Source organism: Mastigoproctus giganteus, chromosome 1 (assembly GCF_048544385.1).
Source record: "Mastigoproctus giganteus isolate SK-2022 chromosome 1, ASM4854438v1, whole genome shotgun sequence".
Taxonomy (NCBI): Eukaryota; Metazoa; Arthropoda; class Arachnida; order Uropygi; family Thelyphonidae; genus Mastigoproctus; species Mastigoproctus giganteus.
This window is the reverse complement of record NC_143575.1, coordinates 235,145,344-235,172,776: the sequence shown is the minus strand read 5'-3', so window position 1 is coordinate 235,172,776 and position 27,433 is coordinate 235,145,344. Positions and strand designations below refer to the sequence as shown.

Genomic DNA, 27,433 nt, shown 5'->3' with positions numbered 1-27,433 from the left:
ATGTCTGGCAACCCTAGTCATAGCATTCTTCTTCAAAAAGCTTGAAAAACTACACAAAGAGTTTAAAAGAACTGTAACCCTGACCTTAATCTTTCCTGCAGATGCAGAGAAATTTTTAAAAATCATGCAATGGTCTGGGGTAACTTTGTAGTACAACCCTGTTTCATCTGTATTAAAAATGTCTTCAGGATTATAAGTGCTTAACACAGTTTGCTAAGAGGTTTTCAACCAGGTGTCAGCTGCAGAACCATCAGAATCCTGTTTTTATCTGTGAAGTTTTTTGTAAACAATATCATGCCTCTCCTTCCACCTTGTCGGCCATCCATCCCTCGCCTTAACATGACGGGAACAATCAAGATGAAGCCATTAGTTATAGGCAAAAGTAAATCACCCAGCATTAACATTAGTTGAGGCATATGATGCAAGAAAGCAAGCTTATAGAGCATCAGCCAAAAAAAAAAAAAAAAAAAAAAACCTTTCCCATTTCACCCATCCGGTCATTCCAAATGTTTGTCCAGTTCAGCCTTAAATTTATATAAGCTATCAACTTCCACAACAACAGATGGAAGTCTTTTTCAGCAATCAACTACCCGCTGGCTAAAGACAAACTTCTGCATGCCTAGATGTTTTAAAGGAGTAAAACAGCTGCCTGTTGAGTATGCAATAATGCGAGCGTGTGGATGACAGCTTCTTTATTTGAAGATTATCTTCGTAAATGGTATTTGTATTTGGATAAGAAAAACAAAAAATTTGCATTGGTTTTGGACAACTGCCGTGAATTAGAGTTGAATTTGAAAGTGTCTGCAATTCTGCCCAGACATGATGGGAGGGAGTATATGATGAGAATTTCAGGGTTGTTAAGGACACTACTGATGCTATGCTGCTGCAACAGGATCTGGAAAGGTTGATCAATTCGGCCCTGGAAAGATTGTGCAAGGCTCAAGGGATAGAATTTTTTTCAGCCTGGTCTGTACTTGTTAACAGGAGAGACTGCTTCTACAGGGATGGGATACACTTAAATAAAAAGGGTGCAAGAATATTTGCTGATGCTATCGAGGCAGTGTTAGGTGGGTCGTAAAACTGCTAGCTTGGGGGGATACAAGGACTAATAGATTAACAGTAGCCACTGGCAGAGGTCAACGTGATTCTTGCACTGCTTCTATTGGAATGAGCAGCAGCCTGGAAAACAAGATGCATGATATTTCAGAGACTGTTGGGAGTCATTGCGGTACAAGTAAACATATGGGTTGTGTTAGGGTAGCTAAGAATAGGAACAGGTGCATGTATACTTGTGTGTACACAATGCTAGGAGTTTGGTAAATAAATTTGATGAATTTGAGGTATTGCTCAAAACATCAAAGGCAGATATTGTTGAGATATCAGAGACATGGTGTCACACAGATATAAGGAATGCAGAACTGGAATTTGGGGAGTACAATGAGTACAGAAAGGATAGGAAGGGAGGAGGGGTTATGCTATTAGTTAAGAAACACATAAAATCCAAGGAAGTGAAGCCAGTCGACATTGCTGGACAGTGCAGTGTCGAGTCAGTTTGGTGTGACATAAGCATTGGGAAATCAAAATTGAGAGTAGGCGTGTGCTATAGGCCTAATGACTCTGATGAGTATAATAAGAAACTGTACAGGGAAATAGAGTGGGCCAGTAAATCAGAGAGTCTTATAATGAGGGATTTTAATTTCCCAGATATTGACTGGAAATTGTGGGTTGGTCACTCACACACTAGCAAGGCTTTTGTTGATTTATTGGATGATTGTTTTCTACATCAGCATGTTCGGAAGGCAACTAGAGGGAGTAATACTCTTGATCTGATTATCAGTAGTGATTCTTCATGCATTAAGAATCTGCAAATAAAGGAACCACTAGTTGGCAGTGATCACAGTGTGCTGAAGTGGGATTTACTCAAAGAAGTAACTACCATTAGGGGTAAAGGGAAGGGTTATTGCTTTCGTAAAGGCGACTACGATGGACTGAGACAGTATTTAAATTCTATACAGTGGGACCAACTGATGATGTTACCAACAGCAAATTCAAAATGGGAAGCATTCAAAGAACTTATCTTGGAAGCTACTAGGCTTTAAATACCAACTAAGAAATATTGTTCAAAGTTTTAGGCCTAAGTGGATGTCAGATGAACTAATGAGACATATGGCAGAGAAGAAAAATGCATAGGATACATACAAATTAACACGTGAAACAGAAGCCTATGATAGATACAAGTTGATCTGTAACCAAGTTACAAAGGAGGTTAGGCAGGCGAAGGCAGATTACGAGAAATCTTTGGCAAGGGATGCAAAGAAAAACAGCAAGGAGTTCTTTACTTATGTAAACTCTAGAAGGAAGGGGATGAATCAGATTGGTCCACTTGATATCGATGGTTAAACTGTTGATGATCCTGCTCAAGTAGCTAACAAACTGAATGAATAATTTGCATCAACATTCACACATGAGGAGTTATTCAGCGAGGGGAATGCCAGAGGTGTATTGAACTCTGGCAGTAAGCTAGATAATCTTGTAATAACTGAGAGTAAAGTGGAGGAGAAATTGTTGAAGATAAACACAAGAAAGGCTGTTGTTGTTGTTGTTGTTATTTGAAAGCTATTGGCGCAAGAGCAGCTTAGGCTATAATGCGCCTAGCCTAGGTAGGAGAGTTTCGTATATCAGCATTTTTTCACTTTACTTGTGGTTTATGGCAGAACCAAGACTTTGCTATATATATATATATATATATTTGTGTAGCTTCCCTATAAAAGGTGTACTGTTAATTTTATGTTTTGAAAGTATCCAGTTAACTTAAGGAAGGAGAAAACTTCGGTAATATTTGGCCGGTCATCTAAAATTGTTTTAAGCATTAGGTTGTTTTGTTTATTCATTATTGATTGAAAGGCTCTTTGACGTTCTCTATGAAATTTGGGACAGTTCACCATGAAGTGATGTATAGTCAGCGGAACTTGACAGTTTTGGCATTGAGGGGGGGTCTTCACCTCTGAGTAGGTAACAGTGAGTCATATGTGTATGCCCGATTCACAATCGAGCGAGGATCACTTCTTCCTGTCTATTCGATCGGAAGCTAGTAGGCCATGGTCGAAGTTTGTTGTTAGTCTGATCTAGCCAGTATTTTTCCCATTGTTTTATACTGCTTTGGTGGATCAAGGACTTGTAATCTGTATATGGCATTGTGTGAAAGGCATAATCAGATGAGGAAGCTTCTTTTGCTGCTTTGTCTGCTCTTTCTTTTCCAGTTATTCCTGTGTGGTCTGGGATCCAGCAGAATCTGATATTGTGATTTCTTTGTAATACCTTTGATACTGAAAATTGGATATGTTGTAGGATTGGGTGTCCTTTGGTATTTGCATTCTGCAAGGCAGTAACAGAGCTAAGTGAGTCCGTGAAAATAATGCTGTTTGCTATCTGTTTATGTTTGATTTGATTTATAGCCATTGAAATGGCTTGTAATTCAGCAGTAAAAATACTGCATTCTTTTGGGAGTTGTTGGATGAAGATACGATCCTCAAAATGAATTGCAGCTCCTACACAAGTCTCTGATTTAGACCTATCTGTATATATATGAAAGTGTGATATGAATATTGTTCTTTTTATGGTGCATATAACTGCTGGTAGTTTTTTCTGGATAGAGTGTTTTTCCCCCAGGTTTGAAAATACATATCATATGTGGGTTGAACTATGCACCATGGTGGAATGGTCTGTGCAATTGCAGTAGCTACGTTGTCATAGGAGGTGCCTCCGTAGCCAGGTGGGAAGTAGCAGCAGTGCAGTGTGTAGCACACACTTCTTGATTAGACCGGGGTTCGAGCCCGTCACCACCAAATACGGAGGATGCGGAAAGGTCAGGGAATGACCACCGCATATTCCAGGAGCAATATGGCCTTAGTTGCTAATGCTCCTAAATAACAAACAAACGTTGTCATAATCAAGCTCTCGGCTTAGTAGTAAATCTTTCAGACGGATGTTGGCAGGTCGATTCATCCGTGGATGGGCTTGGTATATGTTTTCCCAGTTATATGAAAACAAAAAATCTCTATTTGGATTATCACTGATAGATTTTATCTTGACGGCATAGTGCAATAACAAGTTCTGTCGTCTAAGCTGTAATGAAGGTTAGCATTAGCGTTAGCATTAGCATTAGCATTAGCATTAGTAGAGGCATTTGATGCAAGAAAGCAAGCTTATGCAGCATCAGCCAAAAAAAAAAAAAAAAAGGTTCATGGGCTTCTGCATAAAGGCTTTGTATAGGTGAAGTTCGAAAAGCTCGGAGTGCACTGTGGTGTATGGGGTCTAACCATCTCAAAGCACTTGGTTTAGCCGAGTCGTAAACAGCTGCTCCATAATCTAGTTTGGCACGAACTATAGATCGATAAAGTTTGAGAAGTGTATATCGATCTGCTCCCCAAGTTGTTGTGGAAAGAACTTTGAGAATGTTTAATTTCTTTAAGCAAGAAAGCCTGAGTTGTTTAATGTGATCAAGGAATTTTAGTTTCTTATCCAAAAGAAGTCCTAAGAATCTTATGCTTGGTACTACTGGGATAATATGTCCATCAAGTTTCAATTCAGGATCAGGGTGTAGGTTTTGTTTTCTACAGACATACACACGTTTTGTATGTCTGTACAAAAACTGCGTGTATACACGCAGTTTTTTGTGTGGAAATCCGGAAGCCATTTGTTTGAGCCCATTTGCTTATTTTGTTTATTGTTCCTTGTAGCTGCCGTTCTATACTTTGCATATTCTGAGAGTGATAGGAAATGCTGAAATCGTCAACCTATAAAGCTGCGTCAACGATCCTTGGAATGTGCTCGGTTATCGTATTTATTTTAATAGCGAACAGGGTAGTGCTAAGCACAGACCCTTGAGGCACACCTTCTTCTTGGATGAAAACCTTTGAAAGGATTGTCTGCAGCCTAACTTGGAATGTCTTGTGTTGCAAGAAATTTTGGATATATTTAGGAAGATGTCCACGTAAACCAAGGAGGTATAGGTTTTGAAGGATTCCATAATGCCATGCTGTATCGTAAGCTTTTTCTATATCAAAGCAGATCACGACGTGATGTTCCTTTCGGATGAAGGCATTCCGTATACTGTTTTCTAATTTTTATAAGTAGGTCTAGTGTTGAGCGATTTTTCCTGAAACCATGCTGTGCCGGGTCACACAAGAAAGGCACCTGGGGTGGATGGGATCTATCTAGTTATATTAAAGGAGGCACCAAAGGAAGTAAGCAAACCCTTAGCCATAATTATGAGAGCTTCTTTGGACTCAGGGGAGGTACCCATGGACTGGAGATGTGCAAATGTAACCCCAATTCACAAAGGAGGATCAAAGGCTGACACAAGTAATTATAGACCTGTGAGTTTAACTTCTGTTCCAGGAAAATTAATGGAGGCACTGGTTAAAGAAGCACTGCAGGATCATCTAGACAAGACTTCAGTTATAGCTCGGACACAGCATGGTTTTGTTACGGGGAAAGTCTTGCCTGACCAATTTGATTGGATACTATGATGCAGTCACAGAAGAACTGGATGCAGGGAATAACTTTGATATTATATATTTGGATCTTAGAAAGGCTTTTAATACTGTTGCACATTATTATTATTATTATTATTATTATTATTATTATTATTATTAGCCATATGGTACAAGGAAGCCTGAGGCTTATGCTGCACCAGCGAAAAAAAAAAAAAAAATCCCAAGTTACCCCCTGACAGAGAGAGACAGAGAGAGAGAGAGAGAGAGAGAGAGAGAGAGAGAGAGAGAGAGAGAGAGAGAGAGAGAGAGAGAGAGGAATCACCAACAAAGAGGAGAATGATGATATCCAGCTCAGGACCCTGGGTTTGCCAAGCCCATACTCACCAGATGTGAGCCCCCGGGGTTAAATGGAAGACTGCTGCACAAATTGGAGCAGTGTGGCATTAGAGGCAAATTGCTGCTATGGATAAAGGAATGGTTGAGGGTGAGAAGACAGAGTGTGGTAATCAATGGACACTGCTCATCATGAAGTAATGTTATTAGTGGAGTCCCTCAGGGTTCAGTGTTGGGTCCATTATTGTTTTCTGTATTTATAAATGAAACAGCAACCCCAGAGCAACATATCAACTCTGTGGTACTACATTGACAGTGGTAAAGCATGAAAAGGATCTGGGGGTAATTGTGCAATCAGATATTAAGTTCTCTGAGCAGTGCAGACGGGCTGCAAGAGTAGCTCATGGTGTCTTGTCAGTGATATACAGGAATTTTTCTAGCAGGAATAGGAGGTGATTATTCCCTTGTATAAGGCAATGGTCAGGCCACACCTTGAGTACTGTATATAGGTCTGGAGGCCTCATTTCAAGAAGGATGTAGATCTGCTGGAATGAGTACAGAGAAGGGAACAAGATTAGTGAATGAAACAAAGGGTTGCTCTTATGAAGAAAGGCTTAAGTTTTGCAAAATTCAGTGTCTGGAGACTAGGCACCGGCAAGGTGATCTGATAGAGGTGTATAAAACCTTGAATGGTTTGAGCATGCTCAATGCCGATGGGATTCTTCCTCTTGCTCAGAATAATCACCTGAGAGGGCATAAATTCAGATTGAGGAAAGACAGATGTAGGATAGATGTGCGGAAATTTGCCTTTAGCCAGTGGGTAGTTGGTTGGTGGAACAGACTTCCATCCTTTGTTGTGGGAGTTGATAGCCTAAATAAATTTAAGGTTCAGCTGGACAGGTATTTCGAACGAACTGAGGGGTGAAATGGAAGTGGTTTTTTTTTTTTTTTTTGGCTGATGCTGTATAAGCTTGCTTTCTTGCATCATATGCCTAAGCTAATGCTAAAAAAAAAAAAAAAACTGCCCAGCTCATCCAAAGTTGACTTTCCAGAACAATGAATTAGTTTTTCTACCTTAGAATACCACATCACTAATTCAACCTCTCGACCAGGGAATAATGAAAACCTTTAAGACCTTTTATAGACCAGATATGAGGCAAAGAATCATCCAGTCTATAGATGGAGGTTTGGGAACATCATCCGACATCGCAAAGCAGATTTCAATAGAGTTGTAGATGCACTTCATATGACAATGAGTACCTGGAATGAAGTTTCCTAAACCTGAATTAGCGACTGTTTCAAAAAATGTGAATTAATTACTCATGATGGGCAACTAAGTCACGATACGGATCACATTGAAAAGCCTGAAGACATGGGTGAACAGAAGTTTAATGATTGGGTGGACGTAGATGGTGATCTACAAGTTACTACATCTTTAACAGATGAAGAAATTTCTCAGTCTGTTACTGATATTTTCGCCAAGGAGGAGAAAAATGAAGATGAACACAAACGAATTCCATTTAGAAAATGGCAAACTTACAAAGCTGTAGCCGTCCTGAGGAGAGCGATGGAAGAAACTGGTGCAAGTGATCATGAATATAGACTGTTATACAATATTAAAAAAATCTATAAATAGACTTTGTAATGATAATTTACAGCAATCTAAAATAAATGACTATTTTAAATTATAATCCTATTATAAAGTGTTATGTTTAATGTCACTTTGCTATGTATGTAAGTATAAATTTAGTTTTGTTTTGCTAACCTGTGGATATTATTCTTCTGATTTTTATGTATCATTTGATTGATAATAAACCTTTGGTAATTAAGTGTAAATTTGTGCTTTATATCTTTATTTTTATAGCCTTTGGATAATATTTGTCGATTTTTGCTTATTAGAATCAAAATTCAATTTGCAAACGTGATCACTATAACTGGCACTTACTGTAAATGTAAACTAGGTAGCATGGTAGTATTATTGCTGCATAGCTGGTGAATCGGAGTAGGGTTATTATTGCATTTAACTTTTGATTTAAAATTGGAAGTGTAGTTATTATTCATGATTCTCTGCTTATATTAGTGAATTTGTTTGTTACTTATTGTTTATAATTGCTTAAGAAACCACAGTTGACTTATGCTGCCATTGTTTTGTATTGATAAGAACATTCAAATTTTGCTGCTATTGTTATAGTATTGAGTACATAGTAGGGAAATTCTAGTGTTTTAATTGTGGCAAATAGGTAGCTCAAAAGTTCAAATCATGTAGGTTGGCATTAGTTAGATAAATTTATCATCTATTATAATTATTGAGAACTCACAAATGTAACGGCATAGTGTAATACATATAACATAAACTTCCAATAGGAGCAGGGCCGACCTGTTCAACCAATTCTGTCGAACAGGGCCCTGCACTCAAATGGTCTAAATAATATCATATGCATATTTTCTGCATTTCTATCAATGAGCCTACTGCCATTTTACTGTCTAGTTACCCATATTATCATCATTCCCAAGAGTGCTTGCATGAGTTAACTGAAAAATTGCTAGAAGTAGAGAATATTCTTCATTCTCAATGTATGCTTTTCGTTTGATATCGAACATAGATGTTATTTAAAAATGTAAATTTTATGTTATACTCAGTTTCAATAATATCTGTACTATTTTTATTTTTCTGGAGGTACGGAAATAAGAAACAGGAGCATGCAAGTAATTCTTGAAAAGGGCCCTGCAAATTTTGGGGCCGACCGTGGACAGGAGATACAAAATACAAATAGCATAAACTTGATAGGAGATACAAAATACCTATAGCTTAAACTTTATAGGAGATACAAAATACATATAGCATAAACTTCATAGGAAATACAAAATACATATAGCATAAACTTCATAGGAGATACAAAATATATATAATGTAAACTTGACAGCAGATGCAAAATACATATAGCATAAACTTGATAGGAGATGCAAAATACATATAACATAAACTGATAATCTTGATATCGCAATATATGTATATATTTAATAACGTAAACTTCACAGCATATGTGTTATTGCTGCATAATCGGCATAGTGTTATTATTGCATTATGTATATTAGTTTAGTGTAGTCACTTAATTAAATTGAATCTAAATGGAAATCATGCCTCAGGCCACGGCAGCAAAGCAAAAGGCTCAAAGTAGTGGGAGCGCCATGGCTCAGGAGTACTGAGGTGGTGGGGGGGGTGCTTACCCTCCACCTCATGTTTGCAGATCTATCTAGAACAGGTCATATTATTGCCAAGGGGATGTCTCTGTGTCTGATATAAAGAGTGTGAGGATATTAGACACCAACTCAGCATCGTTATGGGCTTTTATGAAAGTGTGAAGAACAGGGTGGATGCCTCCAGAGGATTTAAATTGGGGTACCCATTAAGCACTCAGCTGCCCATTTCAATGCTAGAGCTAGCACTTGAGCATCAGGCAATATATTGACAATCCCCAAGGCAGAATGCACTAGTCCCACAGGAGCTAGTTGTTGTTTGTGACTCTATTGCCAGGGAAAGGGTAAATATATTGTGCAAAAAGGATAGGTGGAATAGGACGAGGGTATATCTGCCAGGGACAGAAGTTTATGACGTTGTAGAGCAGATATCACCTTTTAAGAGCACAAAAGGTGATACTGTTGTACATGTTGGTACTAATGACATTAAGTGTAGAAGAATTGCAGACTTAAACAAATACATGGCAATGTTGAAAAAAAAAAATCTGCAAGTAAGGGTTAAATTTGAAAGTGCTGCAATTCTACCCTGACATGATAGGAGGAAGTATATGATGAGAGCTTTGTCAATCAATTTAGCCCTGGATAGACTATGCAGGCTGATGGGCTAGAATTTTTCTTAGTGTGTTCTGTGCTTGTTAACAGAAGGAACTGCTTCTACAGTGATGGGATACACTTAAATAGAAAGGCTGCAAGAATATTTCTTGATACTATCAAAGCAGTGTTAGGTGAGTTGAAAAACTGCCAGCTTTGGGGTGGGGATACACAGACTAATAGATTAACAATAGCTGCAGGCTGAGGTGAATGTGATTATTACACTGCTTCTATTGGAATGAGCAGCAGCCTTGAAAACAAAGTGCTGGGGATTTCAAGAACTGCTGGGAGTCATCATGAAACTAGTAAATATGTGGGCTGTGTTAGAGTAGCTAAGAGTAAGAACAGATGCATGTATACTTGCTTGTACAATGATGCTAAAAGAATAGTAAATAAATTTGAATTTGAAGTGCTGGTCAAGACATCAAATGCGGACATTGTTGAGATTTTAAAGATATGGTGTCACTCAGATATAATGGATGCAGAATTTGAATGTGGGGACTACAATGCATACAGAAAGGACAGACAGGATAGAAGGAGTGGTAGGGATTTTGCTCTTAGTTTAAAGCACATATAATCTAAGGTAGTGCATCTTGTTGACATGAGTGGTCAGTGCAATGTTGAGTCAGTTTGGCATGACATAAGCACTAAGAAAGCAAAAACAAGAGTAAGAGTGTGTTATAGGCCTAATGACTCTGATGAGTACAATGAACAACTGTACATAGAAATAGAATGGGTCAGTAAATCAGAATGTCTTATAATGGGGATTTTTAACTTTCCATATATTGACTGGAACTTCTGGGTTGGTTACTCACACACTAGCAAGACTTTTGTGGATTTATCGGAATCACTGTTTTCTACAGCAGCATGTTAGAGAAGCAACAAGAAGGAGTAATAATCTTGATCTGGTTATTAACAGTGATTATTCATGCATTAAGAATTTGCAGATAAAAGAACCATTAGGTGGCAGGGATCCCAATGTATTGATACGGGATTTATTTAACGAAGTAACTACCATGAAGGATAAAGGGAAGGGTTTTTGCTTTTATAAAGATGACTACAGTGGTCTAGGACAGTTTTTAAATTCTATACATCGTTAAATTCTTATATTGGACCAACTGATGATGATACCATCAGAAAATTCTACATGGGAAGTATTCAAGGAATTAATCATAGAAGCTAAAAGGGTAAAGGAAAGGGTTTTTGCTTCCGTAAAGGGGAGTACAGTGGTCTCAGACAGTTTTTAAGTTCTGTACAGTGGGATCAACTGACGATGTTACAAACAGTAAATTCTAAGTGGGAAGCATTCAAAGAATTAATCGTGGAAGCTACTAGACTTTATATACCGATTAAGAAATATCGTTCAAGGTTTAGGCCTAAATGGTTATCAAATGAACTAATGAGACTCGTGACAGAGAAGAAAAATGCATGGGATGCATATAAATTATCAGGTGACGCAGAAGCCTGTGGCAGATATAAGCTAGTCTGTAATCAGGTCACAAAGGAGGTTCGGCAGGTGAAGGCGGATTACGAGAAATCTTTGGCAAAAGATGCTAAGAAAAACAGCAAGGATTTCTTTACTTATATAAACTCTAAAAGGAAGGGGATGAATATGATTGGTCCACTTGACATCAATGGTTCGACTGTTGATGATCCTGCTCAGATAGCAAACAAACTGAATGAGTATTTTGCATCTACATTCACACGTGAGGAATTATTACAATTTGAAAATGGAAGAAGGTTATCAAATTGTAGCAGTGTGCTTAATGATTTTGTAATAACTGAGAGCAAAGTGGAAGAGAAATTGTTGAAGTTAAACACAAGAAAGGCACCTGGGGTGGATGGGATCTATCCAGTTATTTTAAAGGAGGCGGCAAAGCAACTAAGCAAACCCTTAGCCATAATTATGAGAGCATCCTTGGACTCAGGGGAGGTTCCCACGGACTGGAGATGTGCAAATGTGTCCCCAATTCACAAAGGTGGATCGAAGGGTGACACGAGTAATTACAGACCAGTTAGTTTAACTTCTGTTCCGGGTAAAATAATGGAGTCGCTGGTTAAAGATGCATTGCAGGATCATCTAGACAAGACTGCAGCAATAATTCAAACACAGCATGGGTTTGTTAAGGGAAAGTCTTGTCTGACAAATTTGATTGGTTATTATGATGTGGTCGCAAAGGAACTGGATGCAAAAAATAATTTTGATATCATATACTTGGATTTCAGGAAAGCTTTTGATACTGTTGCGCATGGAAGACTACTGTACAAATTGGAGCAGAATGGTATTAAGGGTAAGTTGCTACAATGGATAAAAGGATGGTTAAGTGGGAGAAGACAGAGGGTGGTAATCAATGGGTGCTGCTCTTTGTGGACTAATGTTATTAGTGGAGTCCCACAGGGTTTGGTGTTAGGTCCACTGTTGTTTTGTATATTTATCAATGATATTGATGAAGGTATATCAGGCTTAATATCGAAGTTTGCAGATGATACAAAGGTTGGCAGGGTTGTTAATGACAGTAATGGCAGTGTGCTACTGCAACAGGATCTAGATAATTTGGGCAGATGGGCTAAGAAGTAGCAACTGAAGTTTAACCTTGACAAATGCAAAGTACTGCATATGGGTAAAAGTAACCCCAGAGAAATGTACCAACTGTGTGGTACTACACTTAAGGTGGTAGAAAATGAAAAAGACCTAGGAGTAATTGTGCAGTCAGATATGAAGTTTTCTGATCAATGCAGACAGGCTGCCAGGGCAAGTCATGGGGTTTTGTCAATGATATATAGGAATTTTGCTAGCAGCGAAAAGAAGGTGATTGTCCCTCTGTATAAGGCAATGGTCAGGCCACGCCTTGAGTACTGCGTACAGGTCTGGAGGCCTCATTTTAGAAAGGATGTAGATTTGCTTGAGCGTGTACAGAGAAGAGCAACACGATTGGTGAGGGGAATGAAGGGATTCTCTTACCAAGAGCGGCTTAAGTTCTGCAAATTGCAGTGGCTGGAGACTAGGCACCTGTGCGGTGATCTGATTGAGGTCTATAAGGCCTTGAATGGGTTGAGCACGCTGAATTCTGATGGGATCCTTCCACTTGTTCAGATTACCAACCTACGCGGACATAAGTTCAAATTAAGAAAGGACAGATGTAGCATAGATGTGCGGAAATTTGCCTTTAGCCAGCAGGTGGTTAATTGCTGGAACAAACTTCCATCTGTCGTTGTGGAAGTTGATAGGTTAAATAAATTTAAGGAGGAACTGGACAGGCATTTGGAGGGAATGGTGCGATTTTTTTTTTTTTTTTTTTGGCTGATGCTGCATAAGCTCCTACACTTGCTTTCTTGCATCATGTGCCACCACTACTACTACTACTACTACTACTACTACTAATAGGCTTTTCATACTAAATAAGAAATATTGTTCAAGGTTTAGGCCTAAATGTATGTCAGATGAACTAATGAGACTCATGGCAGAGAAGAAAAATGCATGTGATGAATATAAATTATCACGTGATACAGAAGCCTATGTTAGATATACATCTGTCTGTAGTAGTAGTAGTGGCATGTGATGCAAGAAAGCAAGTGTATGAGCTTATGCAGCATCAGCCAAAAAAAAAAAAAAAAAAAATCACACCATTCCCTCCAAATGCCTGTCCAGTTCCTCCTTAAATTTATTTAACCTGTCAACTTCCACAACGACAGATGGAAGTTTGTTCCAGCAATTAACCACCCGCTGGCTAAAGGCAAATTTCCGCACATCTATTCTACATCTGTTTTTTCTTAATTTGAATTTATGCCCCCTTAGGTTCATAATCTGAACAAGTGGAAGGATCCCATCAGAATTCAGCGTGCTCAACCCATTCAAGGCCTTATATACCTCAATCAGATCACCGCGCAGGTGCCTAGTCTCCAGCCACTGCAATTTGCAGAACTTAAGCCTCTCTAGGTAAGAAGATCCCTTCATTCCCCTCACCAATCTTGTTGCCCTTCTCTGTACACGCTCAAGCAAATCTACATCCTTTCTAAAATGAGGCCTCCAGACCTGTACGCAGTACTCAAGGCGTGGCCTGACCATTGCCTTATACAGAGGGACAATCACCTTCTTTTCGCTGCTAGCAAAATTCCTATATATCATTGACAAAACCCCATGACTTGCCCTGGCAGCCTGTCTGCATTGCTCAGAAAACTTCATATCTGACTGCACAATTACTCCTAGGTCTTTTTCATTTTCTACCACCTTAAGTGTAGTACCACACAGTTGGTACGTTTCTCTGGGGTTACTTTTACCCATATGCAGTACTTTGCATTTGTCAAGGTTAAACTTCAGTTGCTACTTCTTAGCCCATCTGCCCAAATTATCTAGATCCTGTTGCAGTAGCACACTGCCATTACTGTCATTAACAACCCTGCCAACCTTTGTATCATCTGCAAACTTCGACATTAAGCCTGATATACCTTCATCAATATCATTGATAAATATACAAAACAACAGTGGACCTAACACCAAACCCTGTGGGACTCCACTAATAACATTAGTCCACAAAGAGCAGAACCCATTGATTACCACCCTCTGTCTTCTCCCACTTAACCATCCTTTTATTCATTGCAGCAACTTACCCTTAATACCATTCTGCTCCAATTTGTACAATAATCTTCCATGCGCAACAGTCAAAAGCTTTCCTGAAATCCAAATATATGATATCAAAATTATTTTTTGCATCCAGTTCCTTTGTAACCACATCATAATATCCTATCAAATTTATCAGACAAGACTTTCCCTTAACAAACCCATGCTGTGTGTGAATTATTGCTGCAGTCTTGTCTAGATGATCCTGCAATGTAGCAATAATTCAGACACAGCATGGGTTTGTTAAGGGAAAGTCTTGTCTGACAAATTTGATAGGATATTATGATGTAATCAAGTCACAAAGTAGGTTAGGCAAGTGAAGGCAGATTATGAGAAATCTTGGCAAAGGATGAAAAGACAAACAGTGAAGACTAAAAAGAAAGGGATGAATCAAATTGATCCACTTGATATCGATGGTTCAACTCTTGATGATCCTACTCAGGTTGCTGACAAACTGAATGAGTATTTTGCATCTAAATTAACATGAGGAATTCTTTACAGAAGTGGATGCCAGAAATTTATCAAACTCTAACTGGAAGCTAAATGATTTTGTAATAACTGAGAGGATGTGGTAGAGAGAAATTTTTTAAGTTTAACATAAGAAAGGTACCTGTGATGGATGGGACCTATACAATTATATTAAGGAAGAAAGCAAAAGAAATAAGCAAACCCTTAGCCATAATTATAAAAGCATCCTTGGATTCAGGGGAGGTTCACAGACTGGAGATGTATTAATATATTGCCAATTCCCAAAGGGGGATAAAAGGGTGGCACAAGTAATTATAGACCTGTTAGTTTAACTTCTTTTCCAAGAAAAAGAATGGAGTCACTGGTTAAAGTGTAATGCAGATATCATCTAGATATCACTGCAGTAATACTTTAGACACAGCATGGGTTTGTTAAGGGGAAATCTTGTCTGACCAATTTGATTGGATACTATGATGCGGTCACAAAGGAACTGTTGCAAAAAATAATTTTGATTCAATATACTTGGATTACAGGAAAGCTTTTGATACCGTTGCACGTAACAGATGGCTATACAAATTGGAGCAATGTGGCATTAAGGGCAAGTTGCTGCTATGGATAAAGGGATGGTTGAGTGGGGGAAGACAGAGAGTGGTAATCAATGATCACAACTCTTCATGGGTTGATGTTGTTAGTGGAGTGCCCCAGGGTTCGGTGTTGAGCCCATTGTTGTTTTTTATATTTATCAATGATATCAATGAATGCATATTAGGCTTAATGTACAAGTTTGCAGATGATACAAAGATTAGCAGGGTGGTTAATGAACAGTAATGACAGTATGCTAATGCAACATTATCTAGAAGAGTTAGGCAGGTGGGCTGACAAATTCAAAATTCTGCATATGGGTAGCAGTAATCCCGCAGTAATATACCAGCTGTGTGGTACTACACTCAGGTAGTGGAAAATGAAAAAGACCTTTGGGGTAATTGTGCAGTCAGATATGAAGCTCTCTGAACAGTGCTGCCAGGACAGCCTGTGGGGTTTTGTCAATGATATACAGGAATTTTGCTAGCAGGGATAAGTAGGTGATTATCTCATTGTTTAAGGCAATGGTCAGGCTACATCTTGAGTACTGCATACAAGTCTAGGGCCCTCATATTAGGAAGGATGTAGAGCTTCTAGAACGAGTACAGAGAACTTCAGTGATACTTGTAAGAGAACAAAGTAGTGCTCTTACCAAAAAAGGCTTCAGTTCTACAAATTGCAGAGTATGGAGACTAGGCAGCTGATTGAGGTGTTTAAAGCTTTGAATGGATTAAGCAAGCTCAATGCTGATGGGATTCTTCCTCTTGCTCATACCACACACATGAGGGGGCACAAATTCAAATCAAGGAAAAGAATGGTTGCAGAATAGATGTGGGGAAGTTTGCCTTTAATCAACAGGTGGTTGATTTTTGGAACAAATTTCCACCTGTTGTTGTTGTGGAAGTTGATAGTTTAAATAAATTCAAGGAAGAACTAGATATACTATTGGAGGGAATGAATAGGTGAAATGGGAGATATCATGTTTTTTTTTATTTTTTTTTGATGATGCTATGTAAGCTTGCTTTCTTGCATTATTTGCCATTGCTAATGCTAATTAATTCTAGTGTACTTTTATTCCAGTATGATTCTTATATGCTTTTGAGATGATATACTGAAACACAATCATTTTAACTGCTAATATGTGCATAACACTCATGTGCCATAATTTTTGCTGCACAGAATCCACCCCCACCAAAATTCTGTCTTATTATCTTCAACATTATAACAACCCAATGCAAATTGGAAAGTGATATAAGAAACATTCCCCAAATTTAGTATTCACTAAACTTAAAATTTTTGCATAAATTTCATGTGGAGTTGAGTGTTATTTCTTAATTTATATATTGAAAATTACCAGATGATGCCTCCATTCACCATGTTAAGAATGACCTTTCGTAATCTGGCTAATTTGTCAAAATAAATTACAATTCCTTTATATTTTAGGTTTGGGTAGAACTAGAGAAGTCTGGTGATGACTTACACATGAACTTCCCCATCACCATAGCCACTTGTCCCTTTCGAATTCCAAATTCTAATCAGCAGCCACGGATAGAATATGGTAAGTATTCCAGCTATGCAACAGTTATGTTTATGGTATTCAGAAATTCTTTCAATTCAAATATTTTATTGTTTTATATTTCTCATTCTACCTACACATGCAAATATTACACATCACTTTATTCCATTGTATATATATATAATCCCATCCTTATCCCTGCTAGCAAAATTCCTGTATATCCTCAACAAAACCCCATGAGCTGTTGTGGCAGCCTGTCTGCATTGCTCAGATAACTTCATATCTAACAGCACAATCCCCCCCCCCCCAAGTTATTTTCGTTTGCCACTATCCTGAGGGTAGTATCACACAGTTGGTATGTTACTCTTGGGTTACTGCTACCCATATGCAGTACTTTGTATTTATCAATGTTAAACTTCAATTGCCATTTCTCATTTCTCAGCCCATCTGTCTAACTTTTCTAGATCCTGTTGCAGTAGCATACTGTCATTATTGTTTTTAACCGCCCTGCCAACCTTTGTATCATCTGCAAACTTGGGTATTAAGCCTGATATGCTTTCATCAATATTATTGATAAATATAGAAAACAACAATGGGTCCACTGAACCCTGGTGGACTCCACTAATAACATTAGTCCATGAAAATCAATGATTATTGATTACCACTCAATCATCCCTTTATCCAGAGCATCAACTTGCCCTTAATGCGACACTGCTCCAATTTGTATAGCAGTCTTCTATGTGCAACAGTATCAAAAGCTTTGCTGAAATTCAAGTATATAACATCAAAATTATTTTTTGCATCCAGTTCCTTTGTGTCCAAGTTGTAACTGATACAATCAGACAAACAAGATTTCCCCTTAACAAATCCATGCTGTGTTTTAAGTATAATTGTGGCCTTGTCTAGGTGATCCTGCATTATTGGATGCCACCCTTTGATCCTCCTTTGTGAATTGGATATATATTCACACATCACCAGTTTGTGGAGACCTCCCCTAAGTCCAAGGATGCGTCTTTAATCATGGATAAGGGTTAGCTTAATTCCTTTGCTGCCTCCCTTAATATAACTGGATAGATGCTATCCACCCCTTTCTTATGTTAAAATCCAACAATTTCTCTTTGACTTTCCTGTCAGTTATTACAAAATCATTTAACTCCCTGTTAGAGCTTCATAAACTTCTGGCATTCCATTCTCTAAAGGATTCCTCATGTGTGAATGTAGATGCAAAATACTGATTCAATTTGTCAGCAACCTGAGTAGGATCATCAACAGTTAAACCAACAATGTCAAGTGGACCAATCTGATTCATCCCCTTCCTTCTAGAATTTCATTTTTATAAAGAAGCCTTTGCTGTTTCTCTTTGCACCTTTTGCCAAAGATTTCTCGTAATCTGCCTTCGCTTTCCTGATCTCCTTTGTGACTTGATTACAGACTACGTTATATCACCATAGGCTTCTGTGTCGCCCGATAATTTATATGCATCCCGTGCATTTTTCTTCCCTGCCACAAATCTCATCAGTTCATCTGACATCCATTTTGGCCTTAGCCTTGAAGAGTATTTCTTAGTTGGTATGAAAAGCCTATTAGCTTCTATGATTAATTCCTTGAACACTTCCCATTAAGAATTTGCTGATGGTAACATCTTCAGTTAGTCCTCCTGTATACAATTTAAAAACTGTCTGAGACCACTGTGGTTACCTTTACGAAAGCAAAAACCCCTCCCTTTACCCTTGATGATAGTTACAGCTTTAAGTAAATCCCAAATCAGTACACTGTGATCACTGCCACCTAGTGGTTACAGTGAGAGCTGGAGCTGATTATATGTGTAAATTGGTTCTTGAACTATGCACATTTGTAGAGGACATAATACACAATGGCATATTATGGTATAAGTTGGTGATCCACCTAAAATCCAAACAACAACCAAATGAATGCAATAACTGTGATGATCAGTAATACGTGCACCATGATTGAACAAGCAAATAAGATTTTATTACGGGTGACTTTTACTATCTGGACAGAGATTGGTACTTGTGGAAAGGAGCCCTGACTGATAGCAGTTGGTCCTTGGACTATTTATGACTGCATTCTACATGGACTTGTTTAGGGATGCCACCAGTGATCAATATTCTTGACTTGTTTCATTACTAAAACTTGATCTACTATTCAAAATTTTTGAATTAAGGCACCACTAGCTTGCAGTGACCATAACATTTTTCATTGAGTTTAATCCAGCAAGCCTATCCCATGTGAAATAGATAAATTCCCAAGGGATTCACATATTAAATGGGAAGTGTTTCTGAAAATGATGTTGGATTATCAAAAACCCTATTTAATTTGGAATGTACAAAATAATATGTAATCAGCTAACCTAACATGACTATACCTCTCTAAAGTAATAATTCAGTGTTAACAGTTAGGTAATGATTAATAATCTGAAATTTTTTCTACATTCCTAAATATAGGCAAACTTATAATTCAGTAATTTTGAGGTGAGTTTTTTATGATTTTCACAGAGCTGTTGTTGTTCTTTTTGTTGTAGGGTTTTAGGTACACAGCAACATAGACCATATTATGCCATTGTATATGTCTGTACAAGTGTGTGTGTGTGTGTGTGTGTGTGTGTGTGTGTGTGTGTGTGTGTGTGTGTGTGTGTGTGTGGACCAATCTGCATATTGAGCAGGCTAAAAAAATCTGGAATAACTCAAAGGTGGAGGGTGGAGAGGAACCTTACTTCTTATCTTTAGATTGTCTAACTACAGCCTCAATTGAAGAGGACTTTGTAAATTCTTCCAGTAATAGATTGGAATTGAACCCAGACCTCTCCAAATAAGTGGCAAAACCAACATACTGTCATGGATGACTTTCATAGAGTAACATGCAAGAACCTGTTAGATGCCCTGCCAATGTATTTCCAATTATTTTTCTTGAAGAGTGGCATGGGACCTGACAGGTGCTGATGCTATTAAAAATTTTAAATTATGTGTTTGTTTATTGTTCAAGGTTACTTTCTTTTACTCTCTTACTAGTTAAGAGATACTAGTCTTACAGAGATTGTTTTGAAAGATTTGTTTTTGCATAATAAAAATGAAAACATGATATTCACTCTAGATATATATATTAGATAGCAATGTGTGTAATTTTCAAATTTTGTGCTCTCCACAGTGCACCAAATTTCAAATAAATTTGAAAATGAAGTACTAATAGTGTCAAATATATGGTTCTTAAATTTTTTTTAAAAAGTATTTATATACATAATATATATGTGCATGTTTAAAATTTTGTACACTTAACAGTTTTTAAACTGTAAAGCGCAATTGACTAATAGTTTCATGTTTATATTTTATGCCTAGAATTAATCATTTTTTAAAAATAAAAGGTGTAAAAAAAAACATTTTTTTAAATATTTAATTTTTACGAAAATGTAAGTACAATAAGTACTGTAATACACTAACAAAAAGATGAACTATTGGTATCCTCTGAGCAAAATGCAAAAAAAAAAAAAAAAAAAAAAAAAGACCAAACATTTTCCAGAAATCAAAAAGAAATTTGGGTACCTCTTAGATGACCTACCACCACTTTTGTTAAAATTTTGGGTGTCGTCAGTATCCTAAAATAGAACATTTTGGAGAAGAAAGTTTTTGGAAATACCTGAAAAAAATTTCACTTAAAACATAATTTGCAACAAAAAATAATTGAATACAAATAGTTACACATTTTTCATACACAGTAGCAATTCCTTTTTCATAATCTATCATAATATATGTTTGGCTTCATTCAGTATTGATACTTACTTTTATTCCAGAGGTTTGCTGTGACCATGTGGAGGGAGGAATGTACATAGGGCCTGAGTTTCTTCTTGGTCAAGTGTATGATGGTAGCCTTGGAATGGAAGAGGGTGAGACAGTAGTTCTTTATCGACCTGTTTACGTGTGTGTTCGTAATCGGGCTAGCTCCCTATCAACCAAACAAGATATTAGCAAATCCCGTAACAATGAAGATGAGAGCTGGAATCACCATCGTGGCAAGGACAACATAAATAGGGTGTGAAACAAAAGGCGGCAAAATTGCCTAAAGGAAACCTTCGACTATTTAGCCATAAGGGTATCCTATCCCTGCAAGGTAGCTCTGGCTTTGGTAGTAATTTTTTCTACCACAACCTTGGTCATCAAGTTATGATGTAACCATGTGAGGTCAGTGCATTTGTTAAAGCAGTTCCCAGTGATGGATGTACTAAGCAGTTCCAACAATGGTTGATTGAAGTGGATCAACAGTTGTTTTTGCATAGATAACAAACAAGAAAGGCATTCTAGCCACAAAAGTCCAAATCTGCGACATATGAGTAGAAGTGCTTTTATTTCCAGCTCCTAGCCAACCAATGCCTAGGCAAATTTTTCACTATATATAAGCACACTAATTGCTAATGTTCTCTTTCTCTCTCTGCCTCCCCCACCACCATCTAATTTTTATTCACATTTATATCACTATATATTGTTTGTAGGCATCATGTAAGAACTACTAACTTATAATTAAATAACTAAAATTGTAATAGCTGGAACAATATTACTCTAGATAAAACTTGTAATTTATCAATGCTATGGAACTACAAAAGCATCTTGCTTTCTGGCAGTGAACCTCTTCCTCAGACCAGTCTTTGCTAGTTCTCTGAAAAAGAAGATTGTGATCATTGCCAGAATGTGAGATATTTTAGTGATTGATTTCATAATATTCAATAATTGTAAGATTTATATATAGCAATGCTATTTTAGTTATGGCAATTAATTTTAAATATATACATTATGTTACTTTGGACACATATACAGGGTTGGACTGGCCAAGTGGAGAATTGTTGAACTCCATATTGGGCCAGTTTAGCAGTTGGTGGGTTTTCTAAACAAAAAATTTTAAAATGCTAAAAGAGATTTGTAGTAATAACTTCAGTTAGAAATATTCTGCAGACAAATTTAGGTGCTAGTCCATCCCTGCATATATAACCTGTGCTGAAGTTAAAAATTTATTCATATAAGTTATGGAAAAAAATGCATAAAACACATGACAACATACCATTAAAAATACAAGTTTCAGGAACCTTAAATTTTTTTTTTTAAATAGTTCTTTAAATAGTGTTTAAGATTCAAAACTAGCACAGCTTTATTTATATGTTAAACTTATAAAGTAAGTGTTACTGGATGTAATGACATTTGGCATTCCGTCATTTACATAATTTAGTAAAGTTTCTTCCCTTTTAGTGGTTGGCAAGCAGATAATTAATTGTTCATCAGTCCTGGTGAATCTTTCCATAAGAAACATTGTTTTTTTTTCACAGCTACAATGGCATAGTTAAAGCACCACCCTCAATCTATAGCATCAAAGGGAGAGTTTGTCCTTCAACTTCAAAAGAAGTAGTAGTACAGGTTGTTCATATCACCTGAACTTTTAAAGTTTAAAATGTGGCCAAAATTTTTTTTCTAGTCCAATAGAAGTAGATTAAAGCTGCTGTACTATTATTTTACAACCCGAGAAACTCTCAAGGTCTCAATCACTATCAGTCACTAATTTTGCTAGCGAGCAACTGATAAATCATTTATGTGGGGGGAAAAAATATTAAAAAAAAAATCTGAACAACTTACATAAATTAGTGAGAAACAACTCAAAAGTTAAATATCACAATTTCTTCAGCTTTAACCACCTGGTCCTCAAATTGAAAACAATTTGAGAGTTGGCCTTTGGCTCTGCAGCAGGGAAGAACATGCTTCCATCCCTGCCACAGTGAGGTAGGCCTCTACTGTTAGCTGCACTCCTATTAAAAAGAAATTTTAAATATTTATTAAGACAAAGTTATGTTGCTACAGTGGAAATTACATAATTTATGTTCATACAACTGGAGGGGCTCTTCCTCCATATGCATTCTTAGATCAGCATAAATTGGACAATGCAACATTATATGGAGAGCAGTCTCTAGCTCACCACAGCTGCATAGATCGAAATCAACCAGCCCCAGCTGGCTAAGCCTGCACATCAAGCCATGGCCTTTTCCTGTGGTCTACATTACAAACACAGGGTAGGAAGGTATTCTTCCTTTTTAAGGATTAGTCCAGCATTCTTGCTACAGGGACTCTAATTTGTCATTGATTCTCCTCCACTGAGATGGAAAACTTAGGCCATCAGCCCCCCCTTACAATGAGGTGACCTGATGACCATAAACTTGATGGAAATCCCTAGCTGAGCCACACAGATCAATCTAGCTTGAACTATGAGCAGGTCCACAGGAATTTGCTAGCAAGCACAGTCGGTGCTTCTCTGAACACTGTTTTTTTTTTTTTTTTGATTTGGTAGTTGTTGGCACATCGGCTTCTGTGGCCATATTGCACCTCCCAAGGTTTTTGCAGTACTTTGATCCAAGCCCGAGGCGGGAATCAAACCCGCGACCTTTGGGTTGCCGGGCAGGTACTTTACCCACTCGGCTAGCCCAGTCGGCTCTGAACACTGTCTGGCATGCACAAGTCATATCTGGGAGAGAAAAAATGCTGTGCTACAACAAGGTGTCTGCATACCAGGATGTTCACTGGGGCAAAGCCCCAGGCTCTGGCCATGTGTTACTCTCAACTGGAGGACACAGTTATTGATCATATTTAATGCTCTACCCTTTATCCCCCAATTAAGGGGGATAAAGGGTAGAGCATTAAATATGTGTGTCATTGAAATTTTGCATAAAGCACCTTTACTTTGTTTCTAAGGTACATGTCATGTTCTATCAGTAATATATTTACCCCGCACACCCCAAGGTACTGAACTGTAGTGATGTACATCAGTGAGACATCTCCACAGCTACAAACAGGTGGCCTCATTAAGCTGAGGTGGGCCATTAACAATATGGTCACAGATTTTGTTGTGGACACTGTTAGCTTGTGGATAATGGAACAGTCCAAAAGGTGAGTCAAACAAGGATTTGCTTGGAGCTTAAATTGAGCATCAAGCTTTGGACTGGCTATAGATAATGAACACCAGATCACCTGCATAGGCAATCTTGCCAACATCCTCCATTGCACTGTCAAGATACTTGTCAAGGTCAAGTGCAATGTTCTAGCAGTTTCCTGAGGGCAGCCATGTTCTGCAATCAACATCTCCTGGGTGAAGCATTGTTCTCAGAGCAATGCTATGTTGATTATAATAGTCCTTAAACAGGTTGTAAAGAGCTCTCTAATATTGGGACATTCTAAATGTGTGGAGAAAACTGTTCCACCACAAGGTGTCGAACACCTTTTTGAAGTCAATGAACAAGCTCAGGACGTATTGATTGAGATGTTCTTTAGTCAATTTAAATACTTCTGCTGAATGACCTTCTAAGAAACCATACTGCCATGGAGAGAACAAGCACTCTTCTTGAGACTTCTGTTTAAAGTGCTTGAGCATCAATTGCTCCAAAATCTTCCCCTCATGAGCAGCAGGACTATTGACTGATACAAAGCCATGCTTATTCACTGGCCTTTCAGAATATTTTAAGAAATATAGGGGGAAAGAAGCCCTCACACTGCTTCTTTCCACATCTTGAGAAATGGCAGGTGTTAAAAGATCCAGTGTCACTTCAGGAAATGCTGAACAAAAGTGTTTTAAGAGCATCCATCTCCAGGAAGTCATCCTCACAGTCTTCTCACTATTAGTCAACTCTGGGGCTTCTTTCAGCTCATCTGGAAAGGTGCCTCCTGTACCTGTGATTCATAATTTACATTCTCAAAAACATTTGGTCTTTGTTGGTCATTATCATGAGCATTATTATGAGGAAAAGTTTCCCTTAAACAACCCTCATGGATTAGGGGCTCACCTTAATCTTTCCCTGGCCTTAGTCCAGGACCGTATAGGCAAAACCATTTATATATACTTTTTCTATAATGATTTTATACACAATACACTAAGGGCCATCACCCACTGTAGTCTGTACAAACTGCTCCCAGGACTTTCATTTCATAGTAACAAGTCTGTTTAAGTTCATTGGTCTAATCAAGATGATCACCTCTTCGAGCTCACTGGAACACTTTTCGAGCTTATTGTACTTGTTTCCCTTGAGTGTGTCAACTCAGTGGTCCACTAAGTACTCAGTGTTTAGCAATCCACTTTCGTTTCATAGATCTACAGCATGCAGGCTGGTGCACTGTAAACACTTTGGCCTTCCTGTCAGACTACAGGTCTGCCCATTGATCAAGATTATTAAGATCAGTCCACACTGATGAATCAAACTTTTCCCAGTCTGCAGGCATATTGTTGTACCTCTTAGCTTGAAACCAAACTTGGAATTGTCCATCATCAAACTATATTAAAAGTAATAACACTTATGGTCACTGGTGGACCAGGCCTCCCTGAACACCAGTTTTTAAAAAGTCTAATTGCTGACTCAGAACAGGCAGTGACATCCATATGACTCTCCCATCAAGGAAGAGAAAGTTAGCAATTCATTCCAATCATTGGCCAACTCCCATTCAGAGTAGAAAAGAAAGTCCCCAAAGTCCATACTTGTTTTCAAGAGATATACTTCCCCCCATCCCACCAGCATTTGGCATCCATTCATATACACAAATTTTGTTTATACTCCAGCCCGACCACCAGGTCAGAGGAGTTTACAATAAATCACAAATACAATCATTAATCATATTTATTTTTCTTTTGTGATCCAAGCACTAGGATCACCCTCTCAAGGTATCTGATATACTATTCGGTGAAGACTGGTGGTATAATGAAACAAAATATATCAAACCAAGAGGACTAGTCACTTCGGTACAGACAGACCTTATGCAAAAAGCACAGAGCCAAAATCACAGTAACAACAAAGTCTGAATTCCTGATGACAATTGCAGCAGATGGCACTCCTATGGCTTTGATGAACTGATATGCAAAAGGATACCCTCTCACATCACTATCCACAGTACAGGATTCCTGTAACAGCAATAGGTCACAGTCCTTCTCCGTGATCTTAGTTAATTTGAGAGGCACATTCTGCACCTTCTGACCATTTGCTTTTATAACAAAATAGGATGATTTTTGGAAACTTCTATCCGTAATCAGTTCTGCATTTCACTATGATGTACACTCAGGGCAGAACCTATCTACTGCCAAATGGGTAGAGGGAGATTTACTTCTCATGCAATTAACACAAGTTAGTCCAACATCTGCCTTCTAGCAGTCTTTAAACAAGTGGCCTGGCTCAGAGCAGTGGCCACAGTGAACTTCATTCTTACAATTCTGGGCTATGTGCTCATAACCTACACATTGATACATTGTGTCACCAGTATTATATCATTTATCTATGAACACCCATGGATTTTGTTAAATAGTCTCAAGGAACCTGTCAATAGGAACCTGTTATGTAGTTATAGCCTGGCTTGTTCTTGATTTTATTCTTAGTCACCCCTGAAACTGTAAATTTAAAGTCATCTTCCAAAATCCCAGCTTTATTCCAAGAGAAGATTTTAAGGCTAGTCCTTGAAGGGTGATCCTACCTTAAGATCCACACCCTTTACTCTCTGACATTTCATTATCTTATCGATATCATCACCTATAACAGCTTCAGTGGCAATGCATCTATCATGCAAGAGTTAAGAGATTATTTTTTTTGTCCTTCAAAACAGGTCTGATTAATTTTAACAGTTCAGTTTTAACTTTGTCACTACTCCTGTAGTGTTCAGAATTTGCCTTAACTATAATTGTCCTTGGCTTCCCTTGATCTCTGGAACAGAAACCTCAGCATAGGTTCTATTTTATTTCAGTAGTATTGATAATGGTGTTTAAGGGTACAAGGGCAGCTAAGGCCAAAATGTGCCATTATTTCAGTAGTCTTGGACTCACTTTGCCCAAGCATGGCCTTAAGCACAGAATTTTCAATATTAAAGTCCTTAATCATTGTCCCAATTTCATCCCAAAAGTCCATTGCTCTTCCAGCAACAGCCAATAGTAGCTTCAATTCTTCAGCTGTAAAAAGATCCGGGAACTTCCAAATCTCTCTAAACTTGTCTATTCTTGTACTCTGTTGATTTTCAACAGCTTGTATATTTTGAGTATCATCTTCAGGATAGGTACCTGCTTTTCTTTCACTCTGGTCTTTAGGCACTAATCCAGTACCACTTTTAGAAGAAGAATAAGAAGAAGAAGAAGAACTCTTTATTGCATACAAACGCACATGCCGTACACAATACCCTTCACGGCTAAAAGCCAGGGGTTGCTTCTGCTTCTGCAACCACCATGGAAGCTTCAGTACTTCATCTAGTATCTTTATCTGTAACCTTTTGGTCCTTTTCCATCCTGGAACATCAGGCTTGGGCTTTTACTGGATGTTTCTTTACCTTTTTAGGTCACTTGGCAGCCATTAGAACAATAGACTTCTTAGGTGTAATGTTTTCCAACACAACACTTAACTGTCTTTATCATAGCTATTTCTTCTGCAGTTTGTAGTATGTCTTAGTCAATCTTTCCCTTTTGTTTTCCTGAATTCCTGGGTCTGCAACTCTTGACTCATTAACAAACTTTCTGCTTGCACATCTGAACCTGGAGAGGGGAAAAGGCAGGACAGCCCATCTTTTA

At 38.0% G+C, this 27,433-nt stretch overlaps 1 protein-coding gene across 1 annotated transcript in view; it reads left to right on the top strand.

The window, feature by feature from the left end:
- Positions 1–20,914, top strand: part of LOC150091656 (arrestin domain-containing protein 2-like) — a 149,741-nt gene extending 128,827 nt beyond the window's left edge. The window contains exons 7-8 of the mRNA XM_090369152.1: positions 16,792–16,906; positions 20,670–20,914. Of these exons, the coding sequence (XP_090225278.1) occupies positions 16,792–16,906; positions 20,670–20,914 (360 nt within the window). The remainder of the gene's footprint in view (positions 1–16,791; positions 16,907–20,669) is intronic.
- Positions 20,915–27,433: the final 6,519 nt, after the last annotated feature.